Genomic DNA, 21598 nt, shown 5'->3' with positions numbered 1-21598 from the left:
CCAAATACATTTAAACTCAGTTTTTCACAATTCCTGACAATTAATCTTAGTAAACATTCCCTCTCTTAGGTCAGTTAGGATCACTACTGTATTTTAAGAATGTGAAATGTCAGAATAATAGTAGAGAGAGTGATTTTATTTTAGCTTTTATTTCTTTCATCACATTCCCAGTGGGTCGGAAGATGCCATACACTTAATTAGTATTTGGTAGCATTGCCTTTAAATTGTTTAACTTGGGTCAAACGTTTCGGTGAGCCTTCCACAAGCTTCCCACAATAAGTTGGGTGAATTTTGGCCCATTCCTCCTGACAGAGCTGGTGTAACTGAGTCAGGTTTGTAGGCCTCCTTGCTCACACACGCTTTTTCAGTTCTGTCCACAAATTTTCTATAGGATTGAGGTCTGGGGCTTTGTGATGGCCACTCCAATACCTTGACTTTGTTGTCCTTAAGCCATTTTGCCACAACTTTGGAAGTATGCTTGGGGTCATTGTCCATTTGGAAGACCCATTTGCGACCAAGCTTTAACTTCCTGACTGATGTCTTGAGATGTTGCTTCAATATATCCACATAATTTTCCTTCCTCATGCAGCCATCTATTTTGTGAAGTGCACCAGTCCCCCCTGCAGCAAAGCACCCCCACAACATGATGCTGCCACTCCCGTGCTTCACGGTTGGGATGGTGTTCTTCGGCTTGCAAGCCTCCCCCTTTTTCCTCCAAACATAGCGATGGTGATTATGGCCAAACCAGTTCTAATTTTCTTGGGTCAGTCTCTCTGGTCTGGACTGAGGTGGGCTGGCTGGGCTTGACTGGGTTTGACTGGGCTGGCTGGAATGGGCTGCCCGGACAGCCTGTTCTCCCCTCTGCCTCCAGAAGATGTCGTCAGCGGAACAAACCCTCAGACAGGATGATGTTATGCAACCCCCCTACCCACAAGCTCTCGATTAGGGGTCACTAGTACAGGGTCACAGACGGAGTGGGGGTCTGGGGTGTTGAAACAGTGCCCTTTTTTAAGTTGGCTGACTTTGACTCTGGGATGGCTTCCCATAAGGCTGTCTGCCTGTTATGTTGTGGAGCTCTTTTCTCCTGCACATGTTTGCTCTCTCTCTCTCTCTCTCCCCTTGCTCTTGCCCTCTCTGTCTCTCTCTCTCTCTCTCTCTCTCCCCTTTGCTCTTGCCCTCTCTGTCTCTCTCTCTCTCTCTCTCTCTCCCCTTGCTCTTGCCCTCTCTGTCTCTCTCTCTCTCTCTCTCCCCTTGCTCTTGCCCTCTCTGTCTCTCTCTCTCTCTCTCTCTCTCTCCCCTTGCTCTTGCCCTCTCTCTCTCTCTCTCTCTCTCTCTCTCCCCTTGCTCTTGCCCTCTCTCTCTCTCTCTCTCTCTCTCTCCCCTTGCTCTTGCCCTCTCTGTCTCTCTCTCTCTCTCTCTCTCTCTCCCCTTGCTCTTGCCCTCTCTGTCTCTCTCTCTCTCTCTCTCTCTGTCTCTCTCTCTCTCCTCTCTCTCTCTCTCTCTCTCTCTCCCCTTGCTCTTGCCCTCTCTGTCTCTCTCTCTCTCTCTCTCTCTCTCTGTCTCTGTCTCTGTCTCTCTCTCTCTCTCTCTCTCTCTCTCTCCCCTTGCTCTTTCCCTCTCTGTCTGTCTCTCTCCTCTCTCTCTCTCTCTCTCCCCTTGCTCTTGCCCTCTCTCTCTCTCTCTCTCTCTCTCTCTCCCCTTGCTCTTGCCCTCTCTGTCTCTCTCTCCTCTCTCTTTCCTCTCTTTTTCACCTTTCCCAGTGAAGAAGCAGAATGCCACACTCTTCCTCCAACAGGGGGGTGTCTAATGTTGACTGGGAGATGTAAAGCCTAAGCTAGTTTACTGTAGTGGTGCAGGCCTTTTCATTGGCCCTTGGAAGCACGCAGCTCACTCCTCACCGGCTGGCCACTTGTCTGTCCCAGAGACCCATTGTTAACCCCTGCTCAGCCACGCCCCCCTCAGACAAGGTGTCATTGGTCAGTGTGTCAGAACACCGGTCATGTTCGTAGATAATGTTTGTGTCAGGGACACTTAGGTGGAACTTAAGCCCCTTGACTCCACTGTTGTTGACCACGGCTGTCTTGTAATGCCTGTTGCTGTGAGAATCTAGAGAATCCATTTAAACCATGTGTCAAAATCATTCCACGGAGGTGCCGAGTGTCTGCAGGTTCTCTCTCCTCCCTTGCACTTGATGAATGAATTAAGGTCACTAATTAGTAAGGAACTCCCCTCACCTGGTTGTCTAGGTCTTAATAGAAAAATCAGCAGACACTGGGCCCTCCATGGAATGAGTTTGACACCCCTGAACTATACAGTAGTCTTCATGTATTACAATAGATGAATAATGTCAAGACATGTGTCATGCTGGTGTAAAGGATTTGGAGACAGGCGCAGGAATACATCACCTGGGTTTTTAATACACCCTAAACAAACATGTATACAAAACACTGGGATGTTCCCAAACAAAGAGCGAGGGTAGACCTCGTAGAACGACACGGGACAAGACCTGTAATACACAATGCACAAAACACGCAGCACAGGCTGAGACAACAAATAGGTACTCACACCAGCAACGGACATGGGAACAATAATCCACAGCCCAATGGGGAAACTAAGGGCACATTTATACAAACAGAATCTATTAGGAATTGGAACCAGGTGTGCGTAATGACACAGTTCAGCGCAGACTAGAAGGCCGGTGAAGTCGACCTCCGGAACTGGTGAACAGAATGAGCAGCAGTACCGGAGGGATCCATGACATGTCTGTCATTCTGGAAAATGTCATTTTCACTTCTTGCAGTCCAGGTGAACAGTTGAAAACCAAAACCTCCAATTTTGTTAAAGAAACCCAACACAGCCTGTCATGTGCTGTTCTGATTGATGGTCCAATTTACCCGACAGTTAGTACACTCAGGCCATTTCCTGACCGAAATGCTCCCCTGCCTCTAGGAAGGAAATAGGCCACGTCATCATGTCTCAAGCCCTAATACAAAAACAATGAATATCTATCAAAAACAAAATCTATCAAAAATAGGAGAGAAAGTAGCAGGAGCATACAGCATTTGAGACCGAATGGTGTATGGATGGACGGACAGACCGTGATGTGTATGACGAGGAAGGAAGGACAGAAGAGATCTCCAGAGACTGACGGCTCACATCGGAAAAGAGATGGTTGTTTGTTTGGCAAAGTGTTTATTTCAGTGAGAAAGTAAATAGAAAGGAAGCGGTCGTGTCAGTGGGACGCAGCTGGAGAGGTCAGACACATCAATGAAATGCATCCAGTGGAATGCAAAGGCATCAGTTTTTGTCCCAGGTGGCATCCTGTTCCCTTTATAGTGCACTAGGTCTCCATAGGGCCCTGATCAAAAGGAGTGCACCACAAAGGGAATAGGGTGCAATTTGGGACATCAAACATCTGAGCATGTATTCAGGATTGACAGTATCATAGTCATTTGGGGATTACAGTTGTTGTTTTTTTAAACTCATTCCGGATCCTTGGGTTAGCCTCTTCATTTTATCATTCACGCTGTCTGTGTGCAGTTATTTGTTTTCTACATCAATTTCTCTTGTGTGTGGGCGCCTTGTTGTTGCTGGTGTTTGTGTGTGCGTGTGACCAAGTATGGTGTCTGCTTGTTGTTGTAATGTAGTGTACGTGGCAGGGTAGTCTGTGGCCCAGTGCCCTGAGGGTAAAGGGACCACTGCCTCCTGTCTAATCCTATAGGTCATTATCGATAAAACGTAACAACAGCGTTCAATTTAGCTGATGCTGGGCAAGGAGACCCCCAGCTCCGCTAAAACCATTGACAACTACATGCCGTTTTCATTCGATTGTTAAATAAATGTTAGAACTAATTTGTTGTAAATATCATCACCTCTTGACGAGCATCGTCTGAACTACACATTTCAAATGCTCTGCATCTTATTGTGACGTTTTATTGATTACGACCTATTATAAACAGGTATTGTGTCTCTCAATGTTAACCGTCTCTAATCTAAAATGCAACAGCATCAGTCAGTGTTGTTGATCAGATGATGGTCCTACAGCAGATGATGTGGATCAGATGATGGTCCTACAGCAGATGATGTTGATCAGATGATGGTCCTACAGCAGATGTTGTTGATCAGATGTTGTTGATCAGATGATGGTCCTACAGCAGATGATGTTGATCAGATGATGGTCCTACAGCAGATGTTGTTGATCAGATGATGGTCCTACAGCAATTGATGTTGATCAGATGATGTTGATCAGATGATGGTCCTACAGCAGATGTTGTTGATCAGATGATGGTCCTATAGCAGATGATGTTGATCAGATGATGTTGATCAGATTATGGTCCTACAGCAGATGATGTTGATCAGATGATGTTGATCAGATGATGGTCCTACAGCAGATGATGGTGATCAGATGATGGTGATCAGATGATGGTCCTACAGCAGATGTTGTTGATCAGATGATGGTCCTACAGCAGATGTTGTTGATCAGATGATGTTGATCAGATGATGGTCCTACAGCAGATGATGTTGATCAGATGATGGTGATCAGATGATGGTCCTACAGCAGATGTTGTTGATCAGATGATGGTGATCAGATGATGGTCCTACAGCAGATGTTGTTGATCAGATGATGGTCCTACAGCAGATGATGGTGATCAGATGATGGTCCTACAGCAGATGTTGTTGATCAGATGATGGTCCTACAGCAGATGATGGTGATCAGATGATGGTCCTACAGCAGATGATGTTGATCAGATGATTTTGATCAGATGATGGTCCTTCAGCAGATGATGTTGATCAGATGATGTTGAATAGATGTTGTTGATCAGATGATGGTCCTACAGCAGATGATGTTGATCAGATGATGTTGATCAGATGATGTTGATCAGATGATGTTGATCAGATGATGTTGATCAGATGATGTTGATCAGATGATGGTCCTACAGCAAATGATGTTGATGGCTGCTTGACCACACGGCCCCTGGCTCTCAACAGTGTGGTAGTCATAACAGTACTCACAGTGAAGCGGTTACCATGGCAAACCGTCGCAAGACTGCCTCCTCCACAGTCTTTAGCCAGAGGTGAAGATCTCTGTTATAGATGTAGAGATGGGTAGTGCGTGACTGTACTGTATTTGAGTGTAGTCATGCCAAACAGGCCCACTCCTCCTCCCTCCAAACCTAATTTCTTATATCTTACCAGATCTTCATCTGTTTTCCATTCCACTTCTTTACCTCGACCACATCTAGGGCTGTGGCGGTCGTGAAATTTTATCAGCAGGTTATTGTCATGCAAAAGACTGCTGGTCTCACGGTAATTGGCCATTAATTAACATGAACACGTATAGCTTCTCCAGGCCTCCACACATACAAGCCGCTGATGCCAGCCTTTGAAACATTTAAAGTACAATTGAATATACACCATCACAATACATCCATGATTTATTTTCGTCAGGTCTAAAGAAACACTATGATATAAAGATAATGTATTTCAGGAGAACAGAATATGAGTTGGCCTACTGTAATCTGGATATGCGCCGTGCCATAGTCTGTAGACTTGTTCATATAGGGGTCAAGATATGCTTATAAATCGCATGCTATTATTTGATTTTTTTGTAAGAAGAATATAATTAAACTTAGCTGAATAAAATAGTAAGGATATTTTTCCCATTCTGCAGCAAGAGTGCACATATGAAGTGGCTATGTTGAGCGTGAAAGTGATCATTTGAAACAGGACCTATATGTTACATTTTGAGTTATTTGGCAACTTTAGCTGTGAATAATACAACCCTTAGAATGTCTTAGAAATCAAAACATAGAGTATATGGGCTAAACGATGTGACTATAGGCTATTGATGATTTGAGAAAGAAGCAGAAAATGCTTGCACTCTGTTCCTTGCCTCAGGCAGCACACACTGTTTTCTCATCAAGTGAGCATATTTTCAGCCATCAGACTATTCTCAATTGAATCCTGTCTTTACTAATATGTGAAATTAATTTTGAATGGTCCGTTATCAATTGGACAAGAACAGCGGCGGTGGGAAAAGACATGTCATCTGTATGCACCCGAATAGCGAATGGAGGCCACTTTCCCAAGGGTTCGTTTTTCACTCATATCTGTAGGCTACTACGGTTATTTCACTGCATAACTGGTAATATTCTACCCAAATGCTTTATGCCATGGGCTTTCTCTCCAACCCAGTGTTTAATTTAGGAAAACAAGTGAAATCTCTTCGGGAACATCGACAGTAACATGTTTTCACAATGAAACATTTTAAATTAAACTGACAGTCCCTCTCTCTGCACACTGGAGAATGGAATGAAGGAGAGAGGGGTGGAGATGAAAACTCATGGTGGTGAGATATTCTGTAGCTAAAGGTAATGTGTCAGCCTATTAATTATGAAAATATAAAAGTGCTGTATTACTAGGCTATTTGCACACCTGGATTGTATAATATTTTCCCATAATTCTTAAAAAAAAATTCAAGGTCTGTTACGATCAACTAGGAGTGGTGGTGGGTGGAATCAGGCGCAGAGAGCAGGGTTCAGTCTTTCCTTCAAATTTATTCCCCAGTGCAACAAAACAGTCACGCCAACACACAGGGCGTATAATAGGTTGCCGGTCCAAACAACAGGACAAAATAGTCCGGAGAATAAATGTACAAATAACTCACACCATCAAACACAGAGTAACACAAACAAGCCCGCACAAATACCCAGCAGGCCTAGTGCCCTTAAATACCATACAAACAAACCCTAATACAAAACAGGTGTACCCAATTACCCAATAACCAAAAACAAACGGAAAGGAAATCGATGGCAGCTAATAGGCCGGCGACGACGACCGCCGAGCACCGCCCGAACAGGAAGAGGCACCGTCTTCGGCAAGGTTCGTGACAGTACCCCCCCCCCCCCTGACGCGCGGCTCCCGCAGCGCGCCGACCCCGGCCTCGAGGACGACCCGGAGGATGAGGCGCAGGGCGATCCGGGTAGAGGCGATGGAAATCCCTCAAGAGGGAAGGATCTAAAATGTCCCTCCCCGGTACCCAGCACCTCTCCTCCGGACCGTACCCCTCCCAGTCCACGAGGTACTGCAGGCCCCTCACCCGGCGTCTCGAGTCCAGAATAGCTCGTACTGTGTACGCCGGGGACCCCTCGATGTCCAGAGGGGGTGGAGGGACCTCCGGTACCTCACTGTCTTGTAGGGGACCAGCTACCACCGGCCTGAGGAGAGACACATGAAACGAGGGGTTAATACGATAATAAGAGGGAAGTTGCAATCTATAACACACCTCGTTTATCCTCCTCAGGACTTTAAATGGCCCCACACACTGCGGCCCCAGCTTCCGGCAGGGCAGGCGGAGGGGCAGGTTTCGGGTCGAGAGCCAGACCCTGTCCCCTGGTGCGAACACCGGGGCCTCGCTGCGGTGGCGGTCAGCGTCTCTCTTCTGCCGTTCACTGGCCTGCCTGAGAGAATCCTGGACTGCCCGCCAGGTCTCTCTAGAGCGCTGTACCCACTCCTCCACCGCAGGAGCCTCGGTCTGACTCTGATGCCACGGAGCCAGGACCGGCTGGTAGCCCAGTACGCATTCGAATGGCGACATATTCGTGGACGAATGCCGAAGAGAGTTCTGGGCCAACTCTGCCCACGGGACGTACCTCGCCCATTCTCCTGGCCGGTCCTGGCAATACGACCTCAGAAACCTGCCCACTTCCTGGTTTACTCTCTCCACCTGCCCATTACTTTCGGGGTGATAACCAGAGGTAAGGCTGACCGAGATCCCCAGACGCTCCATAAACGCCTTCCAAACCCGAGACGTGAACTGGGGACCCCGATCGGAGACGATATCCTCTGGAACCCCATAGTGCCAGAAGACGTGGGTAAATAGAGCCTCTGCAGTCTGTAGGGCCGTAGGGAGACCAGGCAATGGGAGGAGACGGCAGGACTTAGAGAACCGATCCACAACGACCAGAACGGTAGTGTTCCCCTGAGATGGGGGAAGATCAGTAAGGAAATCTACCGAGAGATGGGACCATGGCCGTTGTGGAACCGGGAGGGGCTGTAACTTCCCTCGAGGAAGGTGCCTAGGAGCCTTACTCTGGGCGCATACCGAACAGGAAGAGACATAGAGCCTCACATCCCTAGCTAAGGTGGGCCACCAGTATTTCCCCCTAAGACCCCGCACTGTCCTATCAATCCCCGGATGACCCGCAGACGGTAGTGTGTGGGCCCACCGAATCAACTTATCACGGACACCAAGCGGTACGTAACTTCTACCAGTCGGACACTGTGTAGGCGCAGGTTCAACCCTCAACGCTCGCTCGATGTCCGCGTCCACCTCCCATACCACTGGGGCCACCAGCCGAGAGGCTGGAAGGATGGGAGTGGGTTCGATGGCCCGGTCCTCGGTGTCATAGAGACGGGACAGCGCGTCAGCCTTAGTGTTGAGGGAACCTGGTCTGTAAGAGATCGTAAATCTAAAACGTGTAAAGAACATGGCCCACCTAGCCTGACGCGGATTCAGTCTCCTCGCTGCTCGAATATACTCCAGATTACGGTGGTCAGTCCAGATGAGAAAAGGGTGTTTAGCCCCCTCTAGCCAGTGTCTCCACACCTTCAGGGCTTTTACCATAGCTAGTAACTCCCGGTCCCCCACATCATAGTTCCGCTCCACCGGACCCAGCTTCTTAGAAAAGAAAGCGCAGGGACGGAGCTTCGGTGGCGTACCCGAGCGCTGAGACAGCACGGCTCCAACCCCAGCCTCGACGCATCCACCTCCACTATGAATGCTAACGAAGGGTCCGGATGCGCCAACACGGGAGCCCCAGTGAACAGTGCCTTCAACTGGTTGAAGGCTCCATCAGCCTCTGCTGACCACTGCAGACGCACCGGCCCCCCCTTCAGCAGTGAGGTAATGGGCGCCGCTACTTGGCCAAAACCCCGGATAAACCTCCGGTAGTAATTGGCAAACCCTAAAAATCGCTGCACCTCCTTTACCGTGGTCGGAGTCGGCCAATTACGCACGGCGTTAACGCGGTCACACTCCATCATCATCCCCGAGCTGGAAATGCGATAACCCAGGAAGGAAACGGCTGGTTTGGAGAACACACATTTCTCTGCCTTGACGTATAGGTCATGCTCCAGCAGTCGCCCAAGAACCCTGCGCACCAGGGAAACATGCGCGGCGCGTGTGGCAGAATAAATCAAGATGTCATCAATATACACTACCACACCCTGCCCGTGCAAGTCCCTGAGAATCTCATCTACAAAGGATTGGAAGACGGCTGGAGCATTCATCAACCCATACGGCATGACGAGGTACTCATAGTGGCCTGATGTGGTACTAAATGCTGTTTTCCACTCGTCTCCTCCCCGAATACGCACCAGATTATACGCGCTCCTGAGGTCCAGTTTTGTGAAGAAACGCGCTCCGTGGAATGATTCCACCGCCGTAGCGATGAGAGGTAGCGGATAACTAAAACCCACTGTGATCGAATTGAGACCTCGATAATCAATGCACGGACGCAGACCTCCCTCCTTTTTCCTCACAAAAAAGAAACTTGAGGAGACGGGTGACATGGAGGGCCGAATGTGCCCCTGTCTCAGAGCTTCCGTGACATATGTTTCCATAGCCACCGTCTCCTCCTGTGACAGCGGGTACACGTGACTCCGGGGAAGTGCAGCGTTCTCCTGGAGGTTTATCACGCAATCCCACCGTCGATGAGGTGGTAATTTGGTCGCCCTCTTCTTACTAAAAGTGATAGCCAAATCGGCATATTCTGGGGGAATGCGCACGGTGGAAACCTGGTCTGGACTCTCCACCGTCGTGGCACCGATGGAAACTCCTATACACCTCTCTGAACACTCGTCTGACCACCCCTTAAGAGCCCCCTGTTTCCAGGAAATAAGGGGATTGTGAATAGCCAGCCAGGGAACCCCCAACACCACCGGAAACCCAGGTGAATCAATAAGGTAGAAACTGATCCTCTCCCTATGATTCCCCTGCGTTACCATGTCCAGCGGAATCGTGGCCTCCCTGACCAACCCTGACCCTAACGGTCGGCTATCTAAGGAGTGCACGGGGACAGGTGGGTCTATCTGTACTAACGGAATACCCAATTTACGGGCGAGTCCACGATCCATAAAACTCCCAGCTGCGCCTGAATCGACTAGCGCCTTATGCTGAAGAGAGGGGGAAAACGCAGGAAAAAAAAATTAACAAAAACATGTGACCAACAGGGAGCTCTGGGTGAGTTTGGTGCTTACTCACCTGGGGTGGCCGAGGAGTGTTCCGCCGACCCTCTCGACTCCCAGAGGGACTCCTCCAACACCGGTCCGAAGTGTGTCCTCTCCGTCCACAATAGGAGCAGGAGGAGCCCCCTCTGATCCCCCTAGATGCAGCTCCTCCCAACTCCATCGGAGTGGGAGTGGGAGAGCTGGAAGGTGGAATTAACAGGACCCCTTCTGAACGCCCGCGGGCAGCTAGCAGGTTGTCCAATCGAATAGACATGTCTATTAGTTCATCCAGGGAGAGAGTTGTGTCCCTGCAAGCTAGCTCCCGGCGGACGTCCTCCCGGAGACTACACCGGTAATGGTCCATCAGGGCCCTGTCATTCCACCCAGCACCAGCAGCTAGGGTCCTAAACTCCAACGCGAAGTCCTGTGCGCTCCTCGTCTCCTGTCTGAGGTGGAACAGTCGCTCACCCGCCGCTTTACCCTCTGGTGGATGATCGAACACAGCTCGGAAACGGCGGGTGGAATGACAGGACTGTCTGGACTGTTCCAGACCGCGTTAGCCCAGTCCAGGGCCCTGCCCGTTAAACAGGAGACGAGGAGGCTCACACTCTCCTCACCCGAGGGAGCCGGACGCACGGTAGCCAGGTAGAGCTCTAGCTGGAGCAAAAATCCCTGGCACCCAGCCGCCGCTCCCTCGTACTCCCTCGGGGGGGAGAGACGCAGTGCGCCGGACCCAGAGGATGACGTAGGTGGAGTAGGTGATGTCGGCAGTGGGGGAGCTGGGGTAGACGTCGGCAGGCCACTCCTCTCCCATCGTTCCATCCTCTCCATCATCTGGTCCATCGCGGTACCAATCCGATAGAGGACCGCTGTGTGGTGGTGAACGCGCTCCTCCATAGTGGGGAGAGGGGTGGTCGCTGCTCCTGCTGATTCCATTTTGGTGGTGCGGGCTTCTGTTACGATCAACTAGGAGTGGTGGTGGGTGGAATCAGGCGCAGAGAGCAGGGTTCAGTCTTTCCTTCAAATTTATTCCCCAGTGCAACAAAACAGTCACGCCAACACACAGGGCGTATAATAGGTTGCCGGTCCAAACAACAGGACAAAATAGTCAGGAGAATAAATGTACAAATAACTCACACCATCAAACACAGAGTAACACAAACAAGCCCGCACAAATACCCAGCAGGCCTAGTGCCCTTAAATACCATACAAACAAACCCTAATACAAAACAGGTGTACCCAATTACCCAATAACCAAAAACAAACGGAAAGGAAATCGATGGCAGCTAATAGGCCGGCGACGACGACCGCCGAGCACCGCCCGAACAGGAAGAGGCACCGTCTTCGGCAAGGTTCGTGACAAGGTCTTTCAAGTTGATTGTTGATCATCGCTAGACAGCCATGTTCAAGCCTTGCCATAGATTTTCAAGACGATTCTATGTCAAAACTGTAACTAGGCCACTCGGGAACATTCAATGTCGTCTTGGGAAGCAATTCCCTAGTACTTGCCAATGGCAATCATACCCATAACATGATACGGCCACCACCATGCTTAAAATATAAAGTGCTACTCAGTGATGTGTTGTGTTGTTTTTGCCACAAACATAAGGCTTTGTATTCAAGACAAAAAGTTAAGGATGTTTGTATCTTTGTAGAGACTGGGTGTATTGATACACCATCCAAAGCCTAATTAAAGACTTCACCATGTTCAAAGGGATATTTATTTGTACACATTTACCAATCGGTGCCCTTCTTTGCAAGGCATTGAAAAACATCCCTGGTCTTTGTGGTTGAAAGGTGTTTGAAATTCACTACTCAATTGAGAGACCTTACAGATAATTGTGTGTGTGTGGTACATGTTCACCATTATTGAACACTGAATGAGTCCATGCAACTTATTATGCAATTTGTTACACTTGAACTTATTTAGGCTTGCCTTAACAAAGGGGTTGAATAATTATCGGATCAAGGCATTTCAGCTTTAAATGTTTTTTATTAATTAAAAAAAAAAAATCTACAAAAACAAAATCCACTTTGACAATATGGTGTATTGTGTGTAAATCAGTTACACAAAATCTCAATGTAATCCAGTTTAAACTCAGACTGTAACACAACAAAATGTGGAAAAGGTAAAGGGTTGTGAATAGTTTCTGAAGGCCCTGTAGGGAGGCTACAATGGCAAAGGGGGATAACTAGTCAGTTGTACAACTGAATGCCTTCAACTGAAATGTGTCTAACGCATTTAACTCTACCCCTCTGAATCAGAGAGGTGCGGGGGGCTGCCTTCATCGACATCCACGTCTTAGGCGCCCAGGGAACAGTGGGTTAACTGCCTTGCTCAGGGGCAGAATAACAGATTTTTACCTTCTCAGCTCGGGGATTTGATCCAGCAACCGTTCGGTTACTGGCCCAATTCTCTAACCACTAAAAATGAATTCCAAGACATGTCATTAGCATGCCATGCATCTCATACTATAGACTTTTACTGTATAAGCCATTTAATGTATACTCATAAGTTATCACACATTATACCTATAGTGCCTATAAAGTATTAACAATCTGATTTATGCTTTCAGAAACATTGCTAGTTGAACGCTAAGAACTTGTATTTGGCAGAGCATGCAGTCGGTGTATTTGAAGCCCGTTTGTTCTCACAGTTAATTCTGTAGGCCATCCGTTTCCACCACTCTCCTTTTCATCACCCAGGCTGCAAAACGCTTTCATCCATCACCGGCCGACAGCACAATACGCATCAGTGCACACCAACTTCCCAGCGCACCCACAAGGCTTTGCAATTTAGCCACGGCCAGGGAACAAGGAACGGCTAATGTTTTACTTATAGAATAGGCTTGGGATAAATATACTGATTTATTTGACAAATATTATAATATATCAGTCAAAAGTTTGGACACCTACTCATTCAAGAGGTTTTTTTTCATAATTTTTTATTATTTTCTACATTGTAGAATAATAGTGAAGACATCAAAACTATGAAATAACACATACGGAATCATGTAATAACCAAAAAAGTGTGAAACAAATCTAAATATATTTTAGATTCTTTAACGTAGCCACCCTTTACCTTGATGACAGCTTTGCACACTCTTGTGTAAAATACACAAACTGCATCAGCAGTTTTTCTCTTGTCATTCACTCAATTAGCTGATAATTAGTCATGTCAATTTTTAGATTGGTAGTTAGTTCAGCCAGCGATCAAACTTGTAGTAATCATGGCTGAATACCGACCGGGCATGCAGGGCACATGCCCAGGGGCCTTGACCTCCAGGGGGACCCCCCTTTTTTTATTTAGTTAGTTATTTTGAATTAGATATCATATTAACATGGCATAAGTATTGGCAAAATGTGTAGAATTGTAGGAATTTAGCTTTAAAGGCCCCTACCAGAGGGCAATGCTGCCCCTATTTTGAAGTAATTCCTGTCCTATAGCGGGAAATCTTGTTTAGGTTCCACCTGCGAAGAATGATGCAGGCTGCTAATGCATATTCATGAATTGGGGGGTTGGAACGAGGTGGAGAAATAACAAGTAGGGTACTGACACCTTTCCGTGTAGCTTTCTAGCATGCTAGCCTTATCTACATAGCTAGGTAATGTTATCTGTTGTTGTTATACCATATACAAAAGATTAGCCAGGTGGCTAGGCTAGGGGTGGTTCTGGAGCTGGATTTGTAATACGCATTTAGGAAAAACTTTGCCACGGATTAATAGGAGAAACCAGTAACTTTTGACTTGGGCATTTATTGTTATCTCAAGTTTTGGAATGTTCCATAAATTGCGACCGCGAATATGCATTACAAAGAATAAGATGAAGCTCCGGTAATATGGATAACTTAACTGTCTGTACTAGAGATGCTCTTTTATACATTGTAATGGACACGGTGCAACCTTTGGTAGACTGCTGGCAGGCCATTTAGCTGCGTGACAGCAATGCCAAGTCAGCCAGTGCTCATGCCATGGTTCTCACAGCTAGGGGAAGGGAAATGATAGGCTACAATAACTTTGCTCATGATGCACGCCGCTAATGATATGTAACGACACCCTGAGCTAATGATATGTAACGACACGCTGAGCTAATGATATGTAACAACACCCTGAGCACATGGGGCGTGAAACAAAATACCAATACAAATGTAACAACAGCACAAAATAGATAATAAACAACTTCGTGGAATTTTCTTTCTTTTCATTATAAGATATACACTTATGATTTCTAGCTGCACCAATCAAAGCAGTGGATCGTGGTCAAAACCATTCATCTTGGGGCGACGGAGGGAGCGGGTTCCAAAATCATATCACACGCAATTTTACCATTTATGAAATGGTCATATATACACTACCATTCAAAAGTTTGGGGTCACTTAAAAATGTCCTTGTTTTTTAAAGAAAATCACATTTTCTGTTCATTAAAATAACATAAAATTGATCATAAATAGAGTGTAGACATTGTTAATGTTGTACATGACTATTGTAGCTGGAAACGGCAGATTTTTTTAATGGAATATCTACATAGGTGTGCAGTGGCCCATTATCAGCAACCATCACTCCTGTGTTCCAATGGCACGATGTGTTAGCTAATCCAAGTTGATCATTTTAAAAGGCTAATTGATCATAGAAAATAATTTTGCAATTATGTTAGCACAGCTGAAAACTGTTGTCCTGATTAAATAAGCAATAAAACTGGCCTTCTTTAGACTAGTTTAGTATCTGGAGCGTCAGCATTTGCGGGTTCGATTCCAGGCTCAAACTGGCCAGAAACAAAGAACTTTCTTCTGAAACTCGTCAGTCTATTCTTGTTCTGAGAAATGAAGGCTATTCCATGCGAGAAATTGCCAAGAAACTGAAGATCTCATAAAACGCTGTGTACTACTACCTTCACAGGGGAGTGGGAGGCCCCAGTGCACAACTGAGCAAGAGGACAAGTACATTAGTGTCTAGTTTGAGAAACAGATTCCTCACAAGCCTTCAACTAGTAGCTTTATTAAATAGTACCCGCAAAACACCAGTTTCAACGTCAACAGTTTAGAGGCGACTTCGGGATACTGGCCTTCTAGGCAGAGTTGCAAAGATAAAATCCATAGCTCAGACTGACCAATGAAAATAAAAGATTCAGATGGGCAAAATAACAGACACCGGACAGAGGAACTCTGCCTAGAAGGCCAGCAACCCAGAGTCGCCCCTTCACTGTTGACATTGAGACGGGTGTTTTGCGGGTAGTGACCCCAAACTTTTGAACATTGTGTATATTTTATATAATTGCAAGAAATGTACTTTAAAGCGTACATTTCTCTCCACCATCAAGAGATGTAAAATGTGTATGCAAGGTGGAGGGCTCCCAAACCAAATCTCGGTTAGGGCCCCCAAAAGGCTAGAGCCAGCCCTGCATGTAAAACATTTACTATTTGGTATTTTATATTTGCTTATTGCGCACAGTATTGAGGCGAAATGTTGTCACAGTCCCGGATTGAAATTTGGATAGATGATAGTCATCTTCATATTTTCCAAACACCTCAGATTATCCTTTATTTAAACAGTCCAGGCAATGACCGTTTCAGACCCTCACAAGCACCGACTGTCACACAGTCTCCACACGGTAAACTGGCGATGATGTAATCTTGAAACGTTATTTGCTTGAGCAATGGAAATTCGGCGAGGATAGAGAAAAGAGGGGGAGGAGGAAGAGATTTAGCAGGGATTTGGGTTACAGTACTGTTGTGGCACAGTAGCCTAGCTGTGGACTCATGCGCTGTAAGAAAACAACGTACCTTTGCTTTAACCCAAGCGATTTGAGTCATACGGGATCTGTCACTATTTCAAAACCACTGTGGAATCGGACGCACATGCATTCTATTTATTTTGGATATAATTTTCCATAGTGGGCTATAGCCACAGTCAGCAACGGATTTGACAGACGCGCAACCTTATACTAAAACCTTGCCCACGCTCCTGCCTGCTTTCTTGGGTGTGCACACCCGCCTCCTCAGCCACCCGCCCGGTGCTGGAGAGCGAGTCGGAGGGGCTAGTTTACTGATGACAGCGCAGAGATGAGTTTGGGCAGATGAATGCCACATTCACCACTGGTCCTGCGCGAGCCAGGGATATCCGGTTTTGGTGAACGGACTATAGTGATCAGACAACACACTGCAGTGGGCTACATACAACCTTTCTGAAGATACTTGGATATTCTGTTAATTGATTGATTTATGTCTTGAGGAATCTGTTTTCTGGATGTGAGGGAGGTTTGGAACGTTGCGTGTAGCCTGTTGCGTAAGCGTTTTGCCGGTTTGGAGACTTGAAGAGTGTACATCTTTCAATCATGGCCGGCATGAATAACTCAAAGAATCAGCGGGTAAGTGTGCTGGCTTTACGTTGATCTAATTAAATAGGTCATTTATTTGTTCATAGGTGTTTCTAGTGGAAATGTTGACATGCTTTAATTTAGAGACTATTTGATCTAGGCTACATAGGAATTGTGCGTTCTTCTGCCATAAAATCATCACAACAGTCTTTCATGACATAAATACATATAACAAGTCCACTTGTAGTAGCTCATTGTACAGCAGGGAAAGTACATTGTTAAAAGTCGTGCCATTTTTATGGAGAAACCCTGTGGGGACAAGGAGAGTGCATGACATACTGTATGCCATCATGAACAAACAGTTCTTCTAGCATGAAGGCATGCTAGATTATTCTCTACAAATGGACATTAGTCAAAGACACACACATTATTTGGCTGTGGCATAGCTCTCATCTGGTTGGGTCACAGGGTAGATGGGGTGTGGTTTGGGATGTTCTGTGGGACATTAGGAGACATTGTCTTTCAACTTCTGAGAAGTGGGACAATGCAGCTACTGTGCTTTTTAATGACGTTTCAGTCATCAATACATTTCCAGACTGTGGAGAGCTGCTGTAGATGCCTTGTGCTTCTGTCAGAGTATTATAGCAGTGGCCTGAATCTCTGTCCATTTCTCTTGTACCACACTGACTTTGATAAAGGACAAGATCACCTGTATTTGGACCTGTCTTATCATATACAATCTCAATGTCAACTTGTGTTGTTCTATGTGCTGGGCTCCAGGCACATGCAGCATCACTGAAGCACTGCTGCAGCAGACAGAAATGTTTGAGCTTGAGGGTGTGTGACCGCTCTTACGAGGACTGTCTAGGACTCCTTCCTGTTGTGTGTGTGTGTGTGTGTGTGTGCATGTTTGTTGCCTCTACGGATGTATTGTAGTCTAATATGGAAAAAGTCACTTGCGTTGTGACACAGAGGCTGCTACAGCCAGTCTCTCTTTTATATATTTTAATTCTAGGAATCTCTCTACATCTCCATTCCCTGTCATTACAAGTCACAGAGACAGACATACTCTTATCATTAAATGTAAAAAGGTCATCATGCCAGCTTCAGTAGAGATCTCTTTTTGCGTTAGTGTAATGATAGGCCTACAGTCTGTGTACATGTGATTCCTCTGCTTTCCACAATCAATATAGTCACTGCAGAGGAGCAGAATGCAGTAACATCCTGTCTCTCTCTCTCGCTCTCTCGCTCTCTGCTCGGCTTCAGCTGTAAAGGTCAGGACATGTTTCCTCTGTCTTTCACATATCTGTCATTGTGACTCTGCCTCTGGCCACCCAGGCCAGCGCAATATCATGGCTCCTGTCCTGGGGGTTAAGGACCGTGACACGTGTATGATGTTGTAGGACTCCTGTCCTGGGGGTTAAGGACCGTGACACAGGTATGATGTTGTAGGACTCCTGTCCTGGGGGTTAAGGACCGTGACACAGGTATGATGTTGTAGGACTCCTGTCCTGGGGGTTTAGGACTGTGACACAGGTCTGATGTTGTAGGACTCCTGTCCTGGGGGTTTAGGACTGTGACACAGGTATGATGTTGTAGGACTCCTGTCCTGGGTGTTAAGGACTGTGACACAGGAATGATGTTGTAGGACTCCTGTCCTGGGGGTTAAGGACCGTGACACAGGTATGATGTTGTAGGACTCCCAATTCTCTAGTCGGCACGAGCTAATAGGGGCCATTTCTCTTTGTTTGTGTGTGTGTGTGTGTCCTTGAAGTTATTGTCGAAGTGAGAACCTGCCTTTTCTTCACATGCGTTATTTGGCCTCTCATTGGCTCGAGTGGTCCCACCTTATCTTGCCTCCTCCCGTGGGCCTTCCGTTTTTGAAGACATTGCTTTTCGTTGTTAGAGCGGCCACTACAGTATCGGGTCAATGTCATTTATCATCTGTGAGAACCGAGCCACACACATTCCACATGCTCAGTCAATAGTGTACCCTTTTTACCTCACATTCAGACATAAAATGCATCCTTTACTCCTTTACGCTGAAGTTGGAGACTTATCTCCCTCACCAACTTTAAACATCTGCTATCTGAGCAGCTAACCGATCGCTACAGCTGTACATAGTCCATCGGTAAAAAGCCCACCCAATTTACCTACCTCATCCCCATACTGTTTTTATTTATTTACTTTTCTGCTCTTTTGCACACCAGTATATCTACCTGCACATGACCATCTGATCATGTATCACTCCAGTGTTAATCTGCAAAATTGTAATTATTCGCCTACCTCCTCATGCCTTTTGCACACATTGTATATAGACTCTTTTTTTTCTTTTTTCTACTGTGTTATTGACTTGTTTATTCCATGTGTAACTCTGTGTTGTTGTCTGTTCACACTGCTATGCTTTATCTTGGCCAGGTCGCAGTTGTAAATGAGAACTTGTTCTCAACTAGCCTACCTGAAATAAAGGTTATAAAGGTTAAATAAAAAAATTAATACAATTTAGTTCTCTCTGTCCCGACTTGTTTTTAGAAGCGGCGAATCATTCTGGTTGGTTTTTCCTGATGAGCTGCAGGGTGCCTCCTACGAGCCTGTTGAGAGAGGAGATGTGGAAGAGGGATGGAGGAGAGATGGAGAGCAGTATATTAGACAGTCAAAGTGATGGATGTCTCTGCAGGGGATAGATTTATGTGTATGTAGATAGACTCCAGCAGCCAGACAGGTAATTCAGTGTGGCAGGCATCTCTCGCAGCAGACAGGAACCAGTCAGTCATTTATATAGGCTGTCTGTCAGGCCCTCGTATGGCCTACCTGTTTAGTGGGAGAACAGTTCACGATGATCCGTGTTACACTACTCTATGTCTGATTGAAAGGTGTGTGTGTTTTACCACAGTCCACACCTACAGTGGGGCAAAAAAGTATTTAGTCAGCCACCAATTGTGCAAGTTCTCCCACTTAAAAAGATGAGTGAGGCCTGTAATTTTCACCATCTTCTTCTGGATCATCCAAATGCTCTCTAGCAAACTTCAGACGGGCCTGGACAGGTATTGGCTTAAGCAGGAGGACACGTCTGGCACTGCAAGATTTGAGTCCCTGGCGGTGTAGTGTGTTACTGATGGTAGGCTTTGTTACTTTGGTCCCAGCTCTCTGCAGGTCATTCACTAGGTCCCCCCGCGTGGTTCTGGGATTTTTGCTCACCGTTCTAGTGATCATTTTGACCCCACGGGGTGAGATCTTGCGTGGAGCCCCAGATCGAGGGAGATTATCAGTGGTCTTGTATGTCTTCCATTTCCTAATAATTGCTCCCACAGTTGATTTCTTCAAACCAAGCTGCTTACCTATTGCAGATTCAGTCTTCCCAGCCTGGTGCAGGTCTACAATTTTGTTTCTGGTGTCCTTTGACAGCTCTTTGGTCTTGGCCATAGTGGAGTTTGGAGTGTGACTGTTTGAGGTTGTGGACAGGTGTCTTTTATACTGATAACAAGTTCAAACAGGTGCCATTAATACAGGTAACGAGTGGAGGACAGAGGAGCCTCTTAAAGAAGAAGTTACAGCTCTGTGAGAGCCAGAAATGTTGCTTGTTTGTAGGTGACCAAATACTTATTTTCCACCATAATTTGCAAATAAATTCATAAAAAATCCTACAATGTGATTTTTCTGGATTTCTTTTTTCATTTTGTCTGTCATAGTTGAAGTGTACCTATGATGAAAATTACAGGCCTCATCTTTTTAAGTGGGAGTACTTGCACAATTGGTGGCTGACTAAATACTTTTTTGCCCCACTGTAATTAACCAACCATGTTCAATGTTAGCTAGCTAGCTAACATTAGTCATTAACTAGCAATGCAAATAGCTCTGAGATACTAATAACATTACTGCGACCTGGGAACAGGGGACAGAGGACCTGGGGGACAGAGGACCTGGGGACAGAGGACCTGGGGGACAGAGGACCTGGGGGACAGAGGATCATACATTTAATGTTAGCTAGCGAGCCAGCCAGCTAACGTTAGCTAGCTAACAGTACGCTTTAACTTGAAATTAAAATGACGTTCTGACAAAATTAGAAATATGTAATATATGAAAATGTAGCTAGTTAGGCTCTCTTACCCAAATACATGGATGGACGCTTCTCCCTCTCTGTCATGGATGCCATGGTTGCCCTTAGTTTGAAAATGTAATCCGAAGACAAGTCTTTTATACAACAGCCTTCTGTGTTCTCTTTTCGACTCCCTCTTCATATTTGTAATCAAATTACAGAATTTTCTCCAATTCCACTGGGCATGCCACTGATTTCAAAACTCGTTCTTCCAGAAAGTGGAGAGCAACACTTTTGCATTTCTACTACGTGATATCTTTTTTTTTTTAAGCCACGTTAAAAAGGATTACCTACACATACTGACCAGCTCACGTTATAGACAGAAGCTTGCTACATGGCTGACCAATCCGAACTCATCTCCTGGGAAGGCCAGCCCATCCATTATCTCAGGCAATCATGGCTAGCGGGAAGGTTCTTGACTTTCTCCATGGCTCAACCAACTAGGCTTGTAATATAAACAATGTATTCGTATTTACAGGTGGCATACAAGTTTGTTATTAAGGCTGTCCTGTGAAGTAGTGATGCGTGACATATGCCTAGTTTCCTGAAACGAGTCACATATATGATGATGAACACTGTCCCCTCAATGTCCCATGAGGCTCAGTTGGTAGAGCATGGCGTTTGCAATGCCAGGTTTGTGGGTTTGATTCCCACAGGGGACCAGTATGGAAAAAACGTATGAAAATGTATGAACTCACTACTGTACTGTAAGTCGTTCTGGATAAGAACGTCTGCTAAATGACGTAAATGTAATGATATGACAAGGTGGCAGAGCCAATGGTCCTACTCACAGCATCACCACAAGCATATTCTACTTGCTATCTACTTCTATGTCTAGTGTGTGTGTGTGTGTGTGTGTGTGTTCTAAATAAGGCAGCAGCAGTGACGTTAAGTCAGGGTGTGTTTGTTTTCGTTTGGTGTGTTTGTGTATGCATGTTTTGGATGTGTGGTCTATGTGT

The 21598-nt window shown here is 46.1% G+C and overlaps 1 protein-coding gene across 10 annotated transcripts in view; it reads left to right on the top strand.

The window, feature by feature from the left end:
• The window catches only part of rtkna (rhotekin a), a 109177-nt gene that overhangs the window by 60758 nt on the left and 26821 nt on the right, over nucleotides 1-21598 (top strand). The window contains exon 1 of one of the 10 annotated variants that reach the window (XM_020467920.2): nucleotides 15892-16594. The exons of 8 other annotated variants lie outside the window; for them this stretch is intronic. In XM_020467920.2, coding sequence (XP_020323509.1) covers nucleotides 16562-16594 — 33 coding nt within the window. In that variant the 5' untranslated portion in view covers nucleotides 15892-16561. Of the gene's footprint in view, nucleotides 1-15891; nucleotides 16595-21598 lie in introns of those variants that run through there. One more of the 10 variants, XM_031817563.1, reaches the window with a different exon arrangement.

Source organism: Oncorhynchus kisutch, linkage group LG3, assembly GCF_002021735.2.
Source record: "Oncorhynchus kisutch isolate 150728-3 linkage group LG3, Okis_V2, whole genome shotgun sequence".
In the NCBI taxonomy this organism is placed as follows: domain Eukaryota; kingdom Metazoa; phylum Chordata; class Actinopteri; order Salmoniformes; family Salmonidae; genus Oncorhynchus; species Oncorhynchus kisutch.
Note: the sequence above shows the minus strand (reverse complement) of the source record. Positions and strands in the feature narration are given on the sequence as shown.